Genomic DNA, 17,247 nt, shown 5'->3' with positions numbered 1-17,247 from the left:
GCAGGGCTCAACAGAGCCACAGGCACAGTGGTGCCACCTGACAGGCTGGGAGGGACACAGTGTCCTGGGGCAGCAGCAAAAGGCAGAGCCACAGACCTTGTTCATCCTCCTAAGCAGAAAGGCTGGCCTGTGGCTCCTTCATCCATCTTGCTAAATCCTTTCATTGTCACATGAAAGCAAAAATAGCCTTTGTCCCTTAGCTTTTGACCCGATATTGCAAAAATAAAAGAGCCTGGAGAGTCAGAAGAACACTTTCAGGACTGTTCTCTGTAGGGATCCTAATCTGAGGAAGATCAAACCCAATTTTTGCAGGCAACTGCAGTTATACCTTCATGTGTGGTCCAGTTGAGAGGATGACCATGCTTTTCAGACAAGCCTCCTGATAACTGCAGCTGTCTTTTGCTTTGCGTCACGGAGCAGCCCAAGAGCACACAAATCAGTTGGGCACCACAGCTTTCATTTCCTGGGGAGCCCACTGGGGACAGCAGAAAACTACTGCTTCTTGACCCTGTTTGGAGTTGGGACAGGTCATGCATGCTTCTTTCTGGGGGTAAACCCTTCATCTTTGTTGTTGCTGAACCCAGAAATAAGGCCAAACACCTCACAGCCATTTGTTCACTCTCCACCTTTGTGCACCAAATGAGAAGGTGAAAAGACTCTAAAAACCAGATTAGTTCTAAAAATACATCACCTTGAAGTGGTGTCTGAGGCATCAATAATTTCTTCCCCCTCCAAAGCCTGAAGATGTGCAGGTTGAACATGGTGGACCTCCCTTGGCTGGCTGCAGTGTTGAGCTCCAGGCACTCTATACCTGTTGCATACAAGACAGTGGCTTTATGATCTGCCACCAGGAAGTTCCGGAGCTGCTGCTGGATGGGTGTGACATCACAGGCACTATCAGGGCAACCACACACATTGTGAGCTCAGCAGCTTCCAACTCCTGTATCCCTTTAGAGGCCAACATGCAGCGCTTTGTAAACCCGCTTCTCAGGCACACAATTACTAGGGGATGCTTTGATGATGCTTCAAAGACACAGTGCTTGCAGTATTTAAGAGCTCTGAAGGCGCTGCAGCGTGATGGTTTCAACACTATCTTCTTAGGGGAAACAGATATTTCAGAAAGTCTTATAACAGGAGAAAAAATAGCTGAGGAGGGCAGGCTACGTTGGCCAGTATGGACAGTTGTTCATGCCGGCAGCAGCCAAGGGTGGGTGCCATGGAATTACAAACTGCTGTTAAGAAATGAACTGTTCAGTCAAAATCAGAATGGTGTCTTTCAGGAGCTTTGTGATTCTCTGACCACGTGCTATGGGAAATGCGTAATTGTGACAAGAGATAAAAGGCAGCTGATAGCTCTAGGGGCAAAGAGCAACAAGGAGCAGGAGACGGGATTGCTGACTTCAGTCCCACCAGTAACCTACATGTCCAGCATCAAGTGTTGCCCTGAGACTGCTAGAGCCAATGGCCATGAGCTTCTTTCTGTGCCTCCGTCTTACACCTACCTCTATCCAATGGATGTTGCCTGGTCTTCTCTGAAATGGTTTATTATAAACAACAGGAAGGACTTTGCCCTGAGGTCTGTTGACTATACCCACTCCTACAGATGTATCCTCTTCAGTGATCTGATCATTAAAGGAATAGAGAAGATGACCCCAAACAAATGGAAGATAGTGATTAACAGAGTGAAGAAATGGGAAAACTACTACCTTGACTCACTTTCTTAAATGGTTCTGCCTATTTTCAGGCCTCAGATGTGCTTTGATACTGGTTCCTGCTCTGGTGATCCCTTTTGTTCAAAGGATTTAAACTTTAAAAGCAATATCAATTGTACCAATAAAAGAGATCGTTTTAAATATGAATATCATATTCCAGATGTTTTCCAAGACTAGGTTGATATGTGCTACACTTGCACCAGGAAGTGACAGTTAATTTCTCTTATTGCAAAAAAAAGAAAAATCACAGTATCACAGAACCATTAAGGTTGGAAAAGACCTCTGAGTTCACCTCCTCCAACCAACAATCCATCTCCATCATGCTCACTGACCATGTCCCCCAGTGCCGCATCCACATGATTCTTGAACACCTCTAGGGACAGTGACTGGTCCAGTGCCTCACCATTCCGAGAAGAAATTGTTCCTAATACCCAACATGAACCTCCCCTCATGCAACTTGAGGCCATTCCCTCTCATCCTGTTACTGTTACCTGGGAGAAGAGGCCAACACCTGCCTCACCACTGTCTCTTTACAGGTGACTGTAAGGAGGTATAACATTTCCTCTGAGCCTCCTCCAGACTGAGCAAATCCATTTCCCTCAGCTGCTCCCCATCAGACTTGTGCTCCAGATCCCTCATAGCTCCATTGCCCTTCCCTGGACATGCTCCAGAGCTTCAATGTCTTTCTTTAGCAAAAGGCCCCAGACTGAACACAGTACCTGAGATGCAGCCTCACCAGGTCTGAGTACAGGGGAATCACCTCCCTGCTCCTGCTGACTGCGCTATTTCTGATACAAACCAGGATGCCACTGATTTTCTTGGCCACTGGGGCACTCTGCTTGCTCATGTTCAGACAGGTATCAACTAACACCTCTAGATCCTTTTCCTCCATGAGAATGTGAAAAAAGCATGCCTAAGGCCCAGTCCTCTGTCATAGGAATCATAAGACCATAGCACAGTTGTGAATCTACTCCATTCTGAGAAAGTTTATACTGCAAAATTAATTCTGCATGTCAGACTTATCTTTGACACACATGGAAATGTAGCTCCAGAGCAGAGTATTGCTGGTCTCTGACTGAGCCAGACACCACAGATAATGGAAGGTTTATGAGACTTTCCCATAATACAGACATTCACCTGTTATCAGCTCATTAATTCATTTTGTCTGGTGCCTTGCTTCTAACAATGCTCTGCAATAAACATTCCAATGACATGTAATCTTTTTAAAAGGGAAGTTCCTTTCTGAAGCCTAACAATCAGTAGTTGGTTCAGGCTTTAAAGGATGAAGAGTTCAGTCTTTCAGAATAGAACATGGCATTCATCACTGGAGACTTTCTTTACTCCCGACATGGATTTGCTCGTTTAAATCCAGCTGGGCACTGAGATGTAAAGATTTATTTCAGAGTTGAGTTCAAAAGTTTATTTATGAGTGATGCAAAGTCATGTTTTCAGTGTGGTGCTTTTCAAGGTTATGGAATGCTTTCTCATCCCTATAAAGTAGCCCCCAGTTTACTTTGTCCATGTAGCCCTTCACTTTGTATGTCTTTATTTTGTACTTTTAAGACAGAAAATGAAAACCAAGAAACATGAAAGAAATGTTATGATTCACAAGTTCACTAAAACGTTTCGATACACTGAGGGAAGTCTGTGCTGTTTTTCTCCTGTGTGTGGAAATCATCAAAATTGTAATTTTTGAGCACTGTAATTTGGTGTGGCAGAAAGATATCTCAAAAAAGAGGTCTCTACCTTCAGAAGAATCTATGCACGTAATTCCCTAAAGATGAGATATGAATATACAAAAGAAAATAACCATATTTTCTCAGCTTCATGTTCATCAGGAAAAACATCTGCTCGTTTTTATAAATATGGAAGTCACAGAGAATGGAAAATTACATGCTTCAAATGCAGGGATGAAAGAGTAGGAGAGAAAAGGGGAAAAGATTAGAGAGGAGCAGGAATTTTATTGTGCTGGTATCATGGCCCTGAACATAATTTCATATTGGCTTGAAGCAGGAACTGTGCCACTGAACATCAATGAATACAAAGTGGTGTGAAATCATCATAAGAAAAGAAATAAATCCGATCCCTCTTTATCACAAGGATGAGCAGCAATTGCACACTAGCTTGGTTTTCTTAACAAACAGATGATGTACGACTCATTTTCGCACTGGTTCTGTTTACCTTCACCTGATGACCCCACACTATAATATTGGCATGAAGCTGTGGAGAAGAGTAGGCTAATGCCAGCTATCATCAAATCAACAAAAACCTGATGATTTCATTGTTCTGTTCTGGAACTGCATGAAAAAGAGTGAGATCAATAGTGAACAGAGCAGAGTCCCAGACTGCCACCTCAACACAGCTCAGCCTTATGGGTCTCTGCTTCTACTGTCTTGCACAAGAGAGCCTTGTTGCAAAACCTGCTGCTAGGGAGTCATTTGTAATTTGCAGTGGAGGCCACGGAACCAGGTGCAGAATCACCTGCTTTCCATCCATTTCAGCAACAAGAAAGTTCAGTGAGGAAGTAATGTCTGTCACAGGAGTTTATCTGTTTGTCCTACTTTAGATTTGGTAAAATGGAAATGAGAATGAGGGAAGAGGTGTTTGATGGCCGACCTTCTGGAGAAAAATGAAAAACCATCCTTTCCCTGCTGAGGTCTGGGAAGGGCTGGGAAGGCTTCCCAGGCAACATCCACTCTTCCCTGCCTTCCCCTGGGAGGCTGAGAGCTGGTGAAACTTTTCTACTCAGTCATATCTAATGAGAATGGAAACCTGTGGGCAGGAAAAGAACTAAGTTTGAAACTAAATGAACTTTGGTATTTTGTATAAAATCCTCTGAGATGAGTCCTTCCTTCCTCCCTCCCCCTCTGCTGCTGCAGAAGGGTAATTACAACCCATGTTTTCTAAAAGACTTTATAGCGCTTTGTACTGAAGAAAAATATGGTGGCTCATGCAGTTCTGACTCAACTGATAATTTAGGATGACAAGTAAAAACATATGACTAAACAATTGAATAGGAGGATGTTAGCAAATAGCACGCACCTTGTTCAAAAGCATTTGGAATACTATGCATGAGCCCAATATCTTCTTGATAGTATTTTAATAGCTATCATTTTATTAGGTTTTTTAGCAGTAGCTGTTGTGGTGAGGCCCAGTATGTTTGACCATTTCAGTATGTCAAAACAAATGTCTTCGTTCCCTCTCCCAAATCTGATTGAAATGCACGACTAGAATAAAATGATTAAAGTATCTTTGCATAAAGAGGAGAGGCAGATGCAAATGCATATGTTGATGAGGAAGCTATAACAGATGTCCCTCTGCTCTAAGCTAGCCGGAATGCAAATCACCTGCATTTTCATGACGTCTCATTGACTAATTACCTCTAAATGCTTTTCCAAGATTCATCTTCACAGAAAAAAACATCTATCTTTTTCCAGTCTATGAAGCAGGCCTGCAAGGGTTAGCTCAACACAGTTTCATAAGTCCACTAGTACTAGTAGTGTGCTGCAACCCAGAGCACTGGCAGGGCAAATGTTTTTAGGCCAAGGGCCTAAGGAGGCCCACGTGGAGGATGTAATGTTGGGATACAAGACAAGGAGGAAGAATACAGCAACAACATTCAATGCAGGAAAAGCATAAGAAAAACTAGGAGAGTGGTTAGGCCCTGGAACAGGCTGCCCAGGGAGGTTGTGGATGCCCCGTCCTTGGAGGTGTTCAAGACCAGGTTGGACGGGGCCCTGGGCAACCTGATCTAGTAAAGGCGTATGTTTGGTGGCCCTGCCAGGCAGGGGGGTTGGAACTACATGATCCTTGAGGTCCCTTCCAACCCGGGTCATTCTGTGATTCTGTGATTCTGTGAAAAACCAAAACAAAACTGCTTTAGAAGACAAATACACACAAAGGCCAGGCTCATTATATGACTTCAACACCTCTTAACTGACTGTGCCTGACATTTCTAGTTGGCTAGCGCTAAACTTCTGCTAATCAGTGACTGGGCCAGAGGAATGTGAGTCATAGTAAATCAAAAGAGCCGTGGACCTTGGAAAGTGCCACACAAACAGAACAAACCTGCCAAAACAAAAAAGATTAGTGAAAAAAAGACAGTCATCTATATTGCGTTTCTAGTGTCTGAAAGGAAGCAACCATGTGCACTCTTTGCTTTATGACAGCCATCTTTGGTCAAACTGGAACTAATCTCATAGAGGGGCATAGTTGTTAATGCCATTACACACAGATATTTTCAATAGCTCTTTTATCAGACTCAGAGAGGAAGAAATTGATGCCATATGGAGATGCACATGAATACATGCCTAATCATTTATTTGTGCCCAAACAATTCTTTTCTCTACAGGAACATACAAAAAATCCATCACTATGGGGATAACTATTCTGGTCACTATCAGGTATCCCTATCACGATGTGGAAAAGGAGCAGCTGGTGCTCTGATTATACCCATGATAGAAGTTTGATACACACGCATGGCAGTCAAGGTCCAGATGTGCCTAGATGGTACACTGAGCTTGCTTTGGTAGCCAAAATGAACCAGCTTGAATAGTCAAAGCCAAACTGTGGAATGATGTGCACTGTGTACAAAACATGCAGCCACCATTGAGACCCCAGACCAGGTGGCCTCTTATAGCTCTCCCATCTGAAAATGGCTTCTGGCACCTTTCTGAGGGGGGATGTAAACACAAGTTCCAGAAATGTTATCTGAACTGTCTCCATACATGAATGCAGCAGATATTGGTAGAGACACTGTGTCACAGAGTTGGGACTCAAGGAGAACTATGAAGGATTCAAAGCCAGATAGAGAATTCACGGTGCCTTCAGTAAGAAAAGCAATACAAAACAGCTGGAAAAGCTGATCCCCAAGAGGAAAACTGAGGAAGGAAATACTGGAAATAGCAAGAGGTTCCTGAAGCTGGTAGTCTGAGACCTGAAAATTATTTAGCTCACTGACTTGCAGCAAAATGGCTGGAGAGCAGTGCAGTTTTCTTAGTTGGCAAGCTCAATTTAAAATAGGCATTGTATGGCTTTATCAGTATGGTAGGCTCTGCCACTTGTGCGTGAACTGTACCCACTAGACCTAACACAGAAATGAGGAACTCCACATGACACCTAGGAAATAGCCTTAGTCTTGCCTTGCTTTTAGATAGCAAGCAAGACGGCAACCTCTTATGCCCCTGGGTACTGGTTGAGAAAGCTCTGTCTCCCCCAAAACTACTACTATTGCATTTTGGGTGAAAGACTCATGGCCTTCAGACTAAAAGCGTTAAGTGGAACTAAAATCAAGTTGACTTACTTTCAAATAATGTCTAACATGGATAATAATTTCTTGCACTTGCAGAAACTCAATAGAATCAAATTCTCTGTTCCTCTTTTAAATTTGTCTGGACTAATCATACAACTCTTCCTTCAGTAAAAAAAGAAACAGGTTTCGAGATCCTCAGCTGTCTTCTGAACTGAAAACTGAAACAAATTTGAGCTGCTGTCTCCCCCCAGTGTCAGCATATTCTCATGTTCAAGGCTGCTACTGTGGCACATACCATGCCCAAGGGTCAAGGGACCTGCTGCAACTTACCCAGATAGCCTTTGTAGCATAGATCAAATCTCCACCCAGATATACTGGGGAAGAGAAATTGGTTCAGATTTGGGAACAGGTTTGGTATCGTATTTTGGAACTTCCACGATGTCAGCATGCTACGATACCCAGTACAACCTCCAGGGGTTTTCTGTGCCATAGTGCTACTCCAAAGCTAAGGGGAAAAAAACAGCCAGATTGGACCAGATTTGGAGTCTTAAATATACAAAGAGTTTTTCTGAGCTACCTGTAGATGCAAAGAGCTGGTGATATAGAAGGACTTCTGAGGAGACTCAGTTGCTTTTTGCCCACAATCAATTGAAGAACAAAAAAGACTCCTGGTGTTAATTGCTTTCTTGCGTATGTTTAGCAAGCTATGTCCCCCTCAGGCTTTAACACCAGTCTTCATTTCTTTGGGTGCTAAATGAAGCTCAATTGCTTTGATGCTGTATGACTTGCTTTAAAGGGAGATAGTGTCCCTTTGATTCTGGTTACAGGGTAGTTGTACTGAAAGGGAGAATCCCTCACTTTCAATTCATGACACATTCTAACTATAGGTCTAGAAAAATCTACTATTGGTTGAGACTGAAAAAAATCAAAAGTAAGGCCAATACTTAGAGGCAATCCCTGGCTTCATGGAGTCGACACGTTACTTCTGATGCTGGTGGACACTGCAAAGGCCTGACATTTTCCTCGTGCAGTTTGGGTGTGTGGCTTCTTGGTGGTGTGTTTCCCTCAAGAGCTGTTTAATGGAAGTGGTTAGCAGAGTCTGTTTCTCACTGAACACCACAGAGCCATTTAATTAAATTGCTATTCAGTTCCATGTTTGCATACACAGATGACTGCTGAGACAGTAAAGTGCAGATTTGCAATGACACTACGAATTCCCCAGTCAGATAGATAGTCTGGAAGCTGCCATAGGAAAAATAGTTCTCTTCCAGGAACAGGAAGGCTTCTGCAGTACTTACATTCTCTGGTCACCAAGGTGACTGCATGAACGGTGAGACTTTACAGATCACCACAGTTCATGGTGAGTAACTCCACTGCACTAAAAGCTCTCTGAGCATTAGCTGTATCAGCTGCATGCACTGCCAGATAATGTTTGTGACACACGCACTGCGGCAGTAAACGTTTACATGACCATACCAGGTACCTCAGCCTGTAGCCACAGGGAGAGGGCAGGAGCGAGCCATCCCAAGGGCCTCCCACAACCTTTGGGCTCTCAAGTCTTCTCCCTTTCACTCCACTGTCAGATTTCACATTCACCTTCACTTCCAGCAAACACAAGGATCTAGAGGTGCTTTATAAAGGAAATGTGAAGGCAAACATACCTGGTTACCACTGCTGCACATTCCTAAGGTTTTGTTTATGTGCAAACCACCTGTTCTGTTGATTAACCTACCGTGACTGAGTGTGCTCACTCTTTAAGACTTCAAGTTATTGAACATGCAGGAATGGCCAGTAATGGTAATTAAACTGTCTCTATTTTCTAGGCCAAGTGGTAAACAGAGAGCCATACACAGTCCTCAGACACCACACAAAACAAAATTACTCTGAAGTAAGTGCTAGGTATGAAAAGAGGTTTGAAAGAGACTGCTCTGAGAAGCTCTTTGTTTTCTTCATTTGGATTCAATAGAGAGCCCACAAGCCTTAAGTTCGTACCCCTGCAGTTGCTTGAAGAAGCTGCACAGAGACCTCTCCAGTTCCTTCTGTCTGTCCATGAACTCCGTATACACCCATAATGGACCCAGTGTTTTACTTATTGTTAAATCAGCCTCCTCCTTGCAGCTAATATTTAAAAGCTGCCTCCTCAGCAGCTCTAACTGTAGTATTGAAGTAAGCAGTAACCAAGGCCGTTACTTTTAAACAAACGTTTTCTTTATTGCATAAATAGAAGCTTCGATATTTCGCTGTACATACAAAAAGTTGAGATACAGTTTAAGTGAATGTTACTCTGGAGGGTTTTACTCCTTTGGCACATCCTTCATCTACAGGAAGCCTTCATTCTCCCAGGAAAGGAATCCAAGCAAGCTGCCAAGTGTCACAGAATCTGCAGGGTGGGGAAACAGCAGTGAGAACAGCAGGCATGATATGCTAGCAGCACATGGACTAAATCTGCCTGCCCACGTGGCAGGCTGCAATCGGAGCTAATCACAGCTCTGCAGTACTGACACGGGAGAACATTTTTAGGGCAGGAGAAGTCACCTCTTCTTGCAGTCCCGTTATAGAAAGACTTAGTGACAGTCCTAGAAATGGCAGAATTTAGGAAAGACTTGGCCTCTGGTGGGCCACGCTGGGTGACTAAGAGGACTTTGGTCAGATTTGCTTTAATGCCAGTCATTCAACAAGGTCAGCATCACATGCCAGACCACGAGGTCTTGTGGGATGAGCTCCTTACCCTGGTGCAGCAATCCTCCAGGCTACAGCCTTTGCCAGGCAGAACTCCCCGGGGCCTAACACTGCACATGGAGCACAGTAAAATCTGCTCATTAAAAGCAGCAGCTTTGCTCATTTGCAGATCAGCTTGCCCTTGTGCCCACCTCTCATTTGTTTAGCACTGAAACCCCTTGTAACTTACTCTGACTTACTCAACATAAACTGAAAGAAGGATTCTCACAGCATGTTCCAGTGGCTACCTGAACCAATTTAAATTACAAGTTTAAAATGACACAGGTCTGCACAGGCATAAATCCTCAATATGATGTAAACAGGAGCCTGAAAAACACCTCTGTATTTCTTGTTTTCCGTACGCGAATGAAACACTCTGTTCCCATGGTTATTTTCAGTCCCCGTTTCTAGTCACAATTTCCAATCTCCATTGCACGAAACAAAAGTGATACGTTTGAAATCAAAACTAGTAAACATTGCTAAAAACTGAAACCATCTTCATATGTGAGGTGATGACCTCAAAAGGAGAAAGTTTTCTACTTTAATAATGTGCAACATTGTTATAGCGAACTCCCACTGAGTTTACAAAGGGCAGGCAGGAATAGAATCCCCATTTTGCTGCAGAACAGAGAAACGCGAAAAGAATTGATACATAAATCACACACCAAACAACTCAGGGAGTATAATCTTAGCATTAGACCACACTCATTTTGCTAACAGACTCGATCCAATGATTGCTTAAGCTCTGAAGATAGTGGGAAGGAATTTAGCACATGGCAAATGAAAAACTAAAATGTCACTACACTTACTATGTTCATTTTGGCTTTTGTCAATGAAGTATATATGGTGTACTGATGGACAGTCGGCTGAATATGAGCCAGCAGTGTGCCCAGGTGGCCAAGAAGGCCAATGGCATCCTGGCTTGTATCAGGAATGGTGTGGTGAGCAGGACTAGGGAAGTCATCCTGCCCCTGTACTCAGCATTGGTGAGACCTCACCTCAAGTACTGTGTTCAGTTTTGGGCACCTCAGTACAGAGAGGTCACTGAGGTGCTGGAGCAGGTTGAAAGAAGGGCAACAAGGCTTGTGAAGGGCTTGGAGAATGTGCCCTATGAGGAGAGACTGAAGGAACTGGGGCTGTTTAGTCTGGGGAGAAGGAGGCTGAGGAGAGACCTTATTGCTCTATTCCAATATCTGAAAGGTGCTTACAGTGAGAGCGGGGTTGGTCTCTTCTCGCTGGTTGACAGGTGACAGGATGAGGGGAAATGGCCTTAAGTTGCACCAGGGGAGGTTTAGGTTGGTTATCAGGAAAAACTTCTTTACAGAAAGGGTTGTTAAGCACTAGAAAGGGCTCTCCAGGGAGGTGGTTGAGTCACCATCCCTGCATGTGTTTAAAAACCATTTGGATGTGGTGCTCAGGGACATGATTTAGCAGAGGGCTTTTAGTTACGGTAGTATGGTTGGGTCATGGTTAGACCTAATAATCTTAAGGTCTTTTCCAACCTGAGTGATTCTATTAGTCTATATGATGGATATATAACCTGAAGCAGTTCTATTGCCTTGGGAAGCTTCGTGGCATGAGATTTGGCCCTTCAAGCTAAACTATCAGCAACTTGTCATGTATTTAACTAACATGAAATTGGAGATTCTTTTCAATGTGACTTAAGGCCAAGGAACCTTATTACATCATCCTGTCTGGCATGCTTCTCACGCAGTTTTTGCCCAAGTTTAATGATTTCTTTATGTATCAGGACTTTCTGTGCAATTGGTTGGGCATACAAAATTCAAGGAAATTAAGAACAGAAAAAGAATACTGTGCTAAGATCTCCTAAACCCCAAACAGTGTCTGACAAGTTGTCTGGGAGTAACTTCATTTCTTCCAAAGAATGGGCATGGTAAGGGTGGGCAAATACAGTGAAGCATCGCAGGAACGATGTACTGGAAGAACAAAGATAATGGTAATACTTCTAACCACACAGTCCAAATGTACTGAAGCCAAAATATAATGGGATTAATATGGCAATGCCATTATGAAACCCCAGGATATCAAACGAATTATATACCTGAGAGATTCTTTAATCACCCTTCTTCTCTGCTTCTCTTTTCAATTTCTCTTCACGTTCCCTCTTCAATTTTTCTTCAATTTTTTTACTCTGGTACATTTTAACTCCAGCAAACGCCAAGCAAAGAATCAATGTTTTAGCTGCCAAGATGTACATCAGCAATGGGAAATTCTCCAAAGCCTGTAATAAAAAACAATATATTTAAGCGGTTACTGGAACGCTCGGACAATTAAAAATTAATCTACAGGGATGCTATACAGCTTCCTCCAACAATGGCATTATTCAAAGCAGTGGTAATGTTCTTCTGTTCATACTTGCGTGTTCTTTTTCTGCAGGGAATTTTAAGCTAGGCAGATCTAGGGAAAAGGCCAAAATCCAAATCATTTCACTCAAGTTTGTATATGAAACTCCTCTGAACAGGTCTTTATTGCTTTGGTTGTCTTTACAGTGAATGTAATGCTGGCACAACCTAGAGCTGAGAAAGGGGAAGAACTGAGGACTGTAGGATGCTTATAAAAGGTAAAGTGCTTCTGAACAGTTTTGATAGGAGTGATGGAAGCATGTGTATCAGCTATCAGATAAAATGCCTGAATATACTTCTGTCCACCTAGAAATGTTAATCCAAGAGTCCTGAAATTTGCCCAGGTCTATACTATTAAGTATAGATGCGCGCCTCCGAACCACAAAAGATGTAAAAGGGGCACAGCTTGCAATGATTCAGTTTCTGCAGTTTTTATTGCTTGAAGCCAATAAAATCACACAACACATTTCAATGTTATAAAAGCACGCTACTCTAAATGCATATGGGGTGGAAAATAAAATGCAAACAGGTAACACTGTGAACTCAAATACAATGAGAACTGCAGAGGCACTCAGTGAAAGCTGTCAATTTCAGAAGGATACTGAAGGTACCTGAGCTTCCCAATAACCTGTTTCAAAGAGCCATTTGGCCAACAGGATGAGTTTGGCCTTTCAGTGATGCACAGCAGGTTCACAGCTTAAATTGTCCCATAGCAAGTATCCCAGTAGCTCCCTGTAACCTCGACCACCTCATAAAATTGTTTGCCCATTGTTTAAATACTGAATTTAAAGAAGCCTTGCATCCATACTCCATTAGCATGCCCCCTTAAAGTCTGCAAATGAGAGCTTGAGTAGGCTTTTAAAGCATTCCTCTATGCAAGCTGCATGTTACCTTTGACATCTAGCCACTTCAGCCCAATTCTGCAGAAAACATCATTTTTACTGGCAATATCTTTAAACCACAGCTCTGCTCTGTGAAAGGCAAAGCCAAGGCTTGTGGTTAGCACTACTTTAATGATAAAACAGACTCACTGAACAAGTTACAATTGGTAGTGAACAAGGCTCAAACATTTCTGAGCCTTAGGTTTGTACCCTTATGCATATGGCCCTGATGCACTACAAGCTAAAGCAGGGAAACCACACTTTGGTAAGGAAAGGAGCTGAGGAAAGAATAACCTGAGAAAAGCCAAGAAAGAGGAAAGCCAGAGGAGCAGGTTCAGTGTATGAGGCCCCAGCCTGGAAGTCCTCTGAGCCTGAGGTACCGTGTAGTAGTGAAACCATCATCTAGACAAGGGAAACAACTTTAACACAAGACTTACCCAACCACATCTTAAACCCAACTCCTTCAAAGATCAGAAGTTTGCTGTTTTATGACCATGACACATGCTTACCTTCAAGTTAAATGCCACCATCTTGGCTGAAGGCTGATATTGCCTGTCCTGAAGCAAGCTGCACCCAGCACCGATGAGTGTCACGCTTCTAAAGGCACAATCCGGGGCAGAAGCATCTTGAAGAAACAGAAATGTTAAAAGAATTAGCCCATCTGTTTGTACTCAGCACATGCACCCCGCACCTCTCTGACGGGCTCATCTGCAGCTCAGTGCGTGGCAGGATATCTGTGTCGCAGGGCTCAGCAATGACCAATGTGTGCCTTTTTGGAGCTGAATGACAGGCACAACATCCATGCAAGGTGCTGCTGAAGGACACGAGTTTGATGGGCCAGAGCAGGTGCCACACTTGCAGAGAGGGGAGGCTGTGCTTTCACTGCACATAGCAGATCTCAGCAGCTGCCCAATCAAAAACAAAGCACTGGCTGCTTTCAAAGGCAAGTGTGCACACCAAGCTGCCTTGCTGATATCTCAGATGTAGCAGACAAACAGCACCCAGAAGTACCTTCTCGTCTGTCAGAACAGATTGATTCCATGCATGGTGTGCTCTCCTGCTCTCCCAGTGCTCCTGTGCTTCACTCCTTGCCATTGCCTGGCTGAGAACGGTGAGCTTTCCTTTTCTCCACTTATCCCATGTTAGTCACTTAACTCAATTGATCCACTGAGCAAGGAGCGTAAGTTCTAATCACAAAGAGCACCAGATTGCCCACAGAGGGAAAGGAGAATAAAATACCTCCCAGGGTTTGTCATGTCCTGCATGCAGACATCTGTGAGCACAGGACAGCACTGTACATAGCTGAAATAACAGCAGCAGGGCTCTCTTGGCCCAACACCAGCATGAGAGCTGGCCATCCTGAGCTGCTCAGGGAAGCTCTCCTGTCTGCCCATAGACCCGTCCTCCTAAAGAAGCCCTGAGAGGAGCATTGCCCAGCTTGAAGATGGCAGCTTGTCCAATACTACACGGCTCTGCACACACTGCAGGATGTTCCAGGATTATATCTCACCAGGACAGAATCAGGAAGAGCAGAACCTGTGAGGTCAGTTGCTGCTAGCAAGATCTAACTGTATCTAAACAATAATACAGCCAGCTTGTTGTTAGGTATTTACTGTGTTGATTCTTAGTAGTGTAGCTCCCGTCTCCTGTTGATAAAATGCCAGGGTAACAAGTGAAGTAACAAGTCAATAGTGTTTCATCTCCCCCCCGAAAAAACATTATAACTTCTGATGTTTCCTCCAGAATTTCAGCAGCCATTAAAATGTAAAGAGACCTTCCAGATGGGCACAGCCAATATCACCATCAGACGTGACTCTTGGTGTACAGTCATAAAATCATAGAATTATTAAGGCTGGAAAAGATCACTAGGATCAACTAGTCCAACTGTCAACCTATCACCACCATACCCACTAAGCCATGAACTTCTGAGAGAAATCCAAGTTATACAATCCTGGCCTGATGCGGAGGGACTGAACTGCCCAACTGGGGGTTGTGTCTTCATCCTGACTTTGCTGGGGGCTTCATCACCATACAGTCTTCATTCTTCTCCTAAATGGCTCAAAATTCTGTGATTCAGATGGAAGTCGTTTTGTGACATGCTGTAAAGAGGCATGAATTCAGCTACTCAAAAACATGCATCTGGCATATGATGCTCAAAATGGAGCTTAGAGATTTCTACGTACTGTCCTTACAACTCAAACTGAATGCGGAAGCTGCCGCTCTCTGTATTCCCACACTCAATATCACCAGCCTCCAGCAGTCAAGCACTTCTCTCAGTTTCACCTCTAGAGTCTTGTGGTCTCCATTCCGATGTAGAGACAGCTGTAATCCCGTGACAAAAAAAGAATGGGTGGAGCTGCATGGGGCAAGGAGAAATAAATGGCAGGATTCACTTCATGTTGGAAAAACAATGCCCCTTAGCGACGATGTTGCCAATTCTGAAGTAAAAAGCTCGTGCGCTGCACTTTCAAGGTTGTGATATCTTAAAAGCAAGCAGGCAAATAAGCAGCTGAAGTTTCATGTTTGCATTTTCAGAGGCAGATAAGGCAAAGATAGGAGTTCAAAACACATCCACGGTCAGGCATTGTTCGTTCCTCAAGAAAATGCAAGCTCCCTTAGCAAACAGCCCTTCTGGGAGCAGAGTGTGGGCCCCATAGAAGGTCACTGTTACCTTCACTCAAGCAAGATCTCATGCTGAGCCACGTGAGAAGGAAGCAGGAGCATTAGGCTCTGCCTGAAGCCCTGTTGGAGACATCATGATCTATCCATCACACACTCATATGCTCCTGTGCAGGGCAGGGATAAAATGACATCACTCTCATATGTCTGTGGCTTTCTTCACTATCACTACCCTATTTACACTCAGGCCTCCATAAAGCAGATCAAACTACTACGGAAGGGAAGGGAAGGGAAGGGAAGGGAAGGGAAGGGAAGGGAAGGGAAAGGGAGGGAAGGGAAGGGAAGGGAAGGGAAGGGAAGGGAAGGGAAGGGAAGGGAAGGGAAGGGAAGGTATGCGCCACACCTCAGTGCTGGATCAGTGATCCTGTCAGTTCTGAATGCTGTGAGGTCTGCTGGGTCCACAGCTGGTGCTCAGGGTCACAACACAGCCCTAGAGGCTCGTGTCCTCAGCAGGGCTAATGAGCTCCCGAGGAGGGCTGCAGCAATTCCCCAAGCTAGCTTTTAGATGGTGCCAGCCCCAGATCTCTGCACAACGTTGTGCAACACAGACCACCCCACGCGGACTGAAGAGTTGGGCCCCAGTCAGTGGCGAAGCACAGAATTGAATCCAGGTTTCTCAGCCACTGAATTATAGCTGTACTCCACCACAGCGACCACATCACAGCCCAGCTACTAACACCATTGTTTTCTTACGCAGCAGCAGAATATTGACTGGGCTGCATGCTCCAGAAAACTCCTACCAGGCAACTGGGAACTCACAATCCCACTCAAGCTGTCTTGGCTGAGACTCTCAGTCAACCCACTAACAATTTCATCTACCCTCCAAAAGGGGATCTGTGATGTTTTTCTATTGACTGAGGATTTCAGAGCACTTCTTATCTGCTTTGTGAGACACTGTAAAAGTAATCAGCTGGAAGGCCTTGGAAAGCAGCATACTGAGGTATTTAAATGGAGTGATGGCTGAATATTCCCTCAGCTACCGAAGGGAGCTCATCACCTGTCCCTTGCTGTATATTTTTCAGGGAACAAAATGCATGCTTCCCACCTGGACAGTTACTAGAAGATCTACCACTACACTTCACCTGAAGCATCATGCATCAGGCTTACCATCTGGAAGGTATGATAACACCTCCTCCTCAAGAAGAAGATGACTACTGGGCAGACGGAAAACACAGTAATATGGCACAGCCCAAAGGCTATAAAGAAACACCATCCAACCTGGCCTCGAGTGTCTTCAGGGATGGGGCACCACAGCTTCTCTGGGCAGCTGTGCCAGCACCTCACCGTCCTCTGAGGAAAGAACTTCCCCCATCATCTCACCCCCATCATTCAGGTGGCACCTGAATAAAACCCTGACCAAACCAACACCCTAGAACACCAGCGACACATCGCAGGCTCCACCTTGGGTGGCGGCCATCAACCCAGCCCCGGCTGCCAAAGCGCTGGGCAGCCCCCCTCGCTCCCCAGGGCCCGTGCGGGGCCGGGCAGGCCGCGGGACTGCGGCGGAGCAGGCCGGGCTGGGAGGGTGCCCGCACCGCGCCGCAGGGCCCCGGCCGGCCCGCAACGCATCCCGCCCTGCCGGCCCGTCCGCCTCGGAGCCGAGCGGGAGAGGGTGGTGGGGGAAGGCCTAACAGCGCGTCTCC

General features: G+C 44.7%; 3 protein-coding genes and 1 long non-coding RNA gene across 6 annotated transcripts in view; 2 read left to right on the top strand and 2 right to left on the bottom strand.

Moving 5' to 3' along the window:
* Positions 1-906: 906 nt before the first annotated feature.
* Positions 907-1,859, top strand: FAM243A (family with sequence similarity 243 member A). Its single transcript, XM_015882036.2, has one exon. The coding sequence runs from the start codon at positions 963-965 to the stop codon at positions 1,722-1,724; it is 762 nt and encodes a 253-aa protein (XP_015737522.1). The 5' UTR covers positions 907-962; the 3' UTR covers positions 1,725-1,859.
* A 6,410-nt stretch (positions 1,860-8,269) lies between these two features.
* LOC116654326 lies at positions 8,270-17,068 on the top strand. Its single transcript, XR_004309482.1, has 3 exons — positions 8,270-8,323; positions 12,192-12,262; positions 16,627-17,068. It is a non-coding gene; the product is annotated as an uncharacterized LOC116654326 (long non-coding RNA).
* On the bottom strand, positions 9,150-14,266 carry SMIM11A (small integral membrane protein 11A). Its single transcript, XM_015882024.2, has 4 exons — positions 13,937-14,266; positions 13,435-13,550; positions 11,744-11,923; positions 9,150-9,343 (listed from the first exon to the last, which is right to left on the bottom strand). The coding sequence occupies exons 1-3, from the start codon at positions 13,965-13,967 to the stop codon at positions 11,756-11,758; spliced, it is 315 nt and encodes a 104-aa protein (XP_015737510.1). The 5' UTR covers positions 13,968-14,266; the 3' UTR covers positions 9,150-9,343; positions 11,744-11,755.
* Positions 9,150-17,247, bottom strand: part of KCNE2 (potassium voltage-gated channel subfamily E regulatory subunit 2) — a 37,869-nt gene continuing 29,771 nt past the window's right edge. For all 3 annotated transcript variants that reach the window (XM_015881996.2, XM_015882003.2, XM_032448823.1), the window contains 3 exons: positions 13,435-13,550; positions 11,744-11,923; positions 9,150-9,343 (listed from right to left, as the gene is read on the bottom strand). The gene's annotated coding sequence lies outside the window, so the exon portion shown is untranslated. The remainder of the gene's footprint in view (positions 9,344-11,743; positions 11,924-13,434; positions 13,551-17,247) is intronic.

Source organism: Coturnix japonica, chromosome 1, assembly GCF_001577835.2.
Source record: "Coturnix japonica isolate 7356 chromosome 1, Coturnix japonica 2.1, whole genome shotgun sequence".
Taxonomy (NCBI): domain Eukaryota; kingdom Metazoa; phylum Chordata; class Aves; order Galliformes; family Phasianidae; genus Coturnix; species Coturnix japonica.
This window is presented reverse-complemented; position numbering and strand designations above follow the sequence as displayed.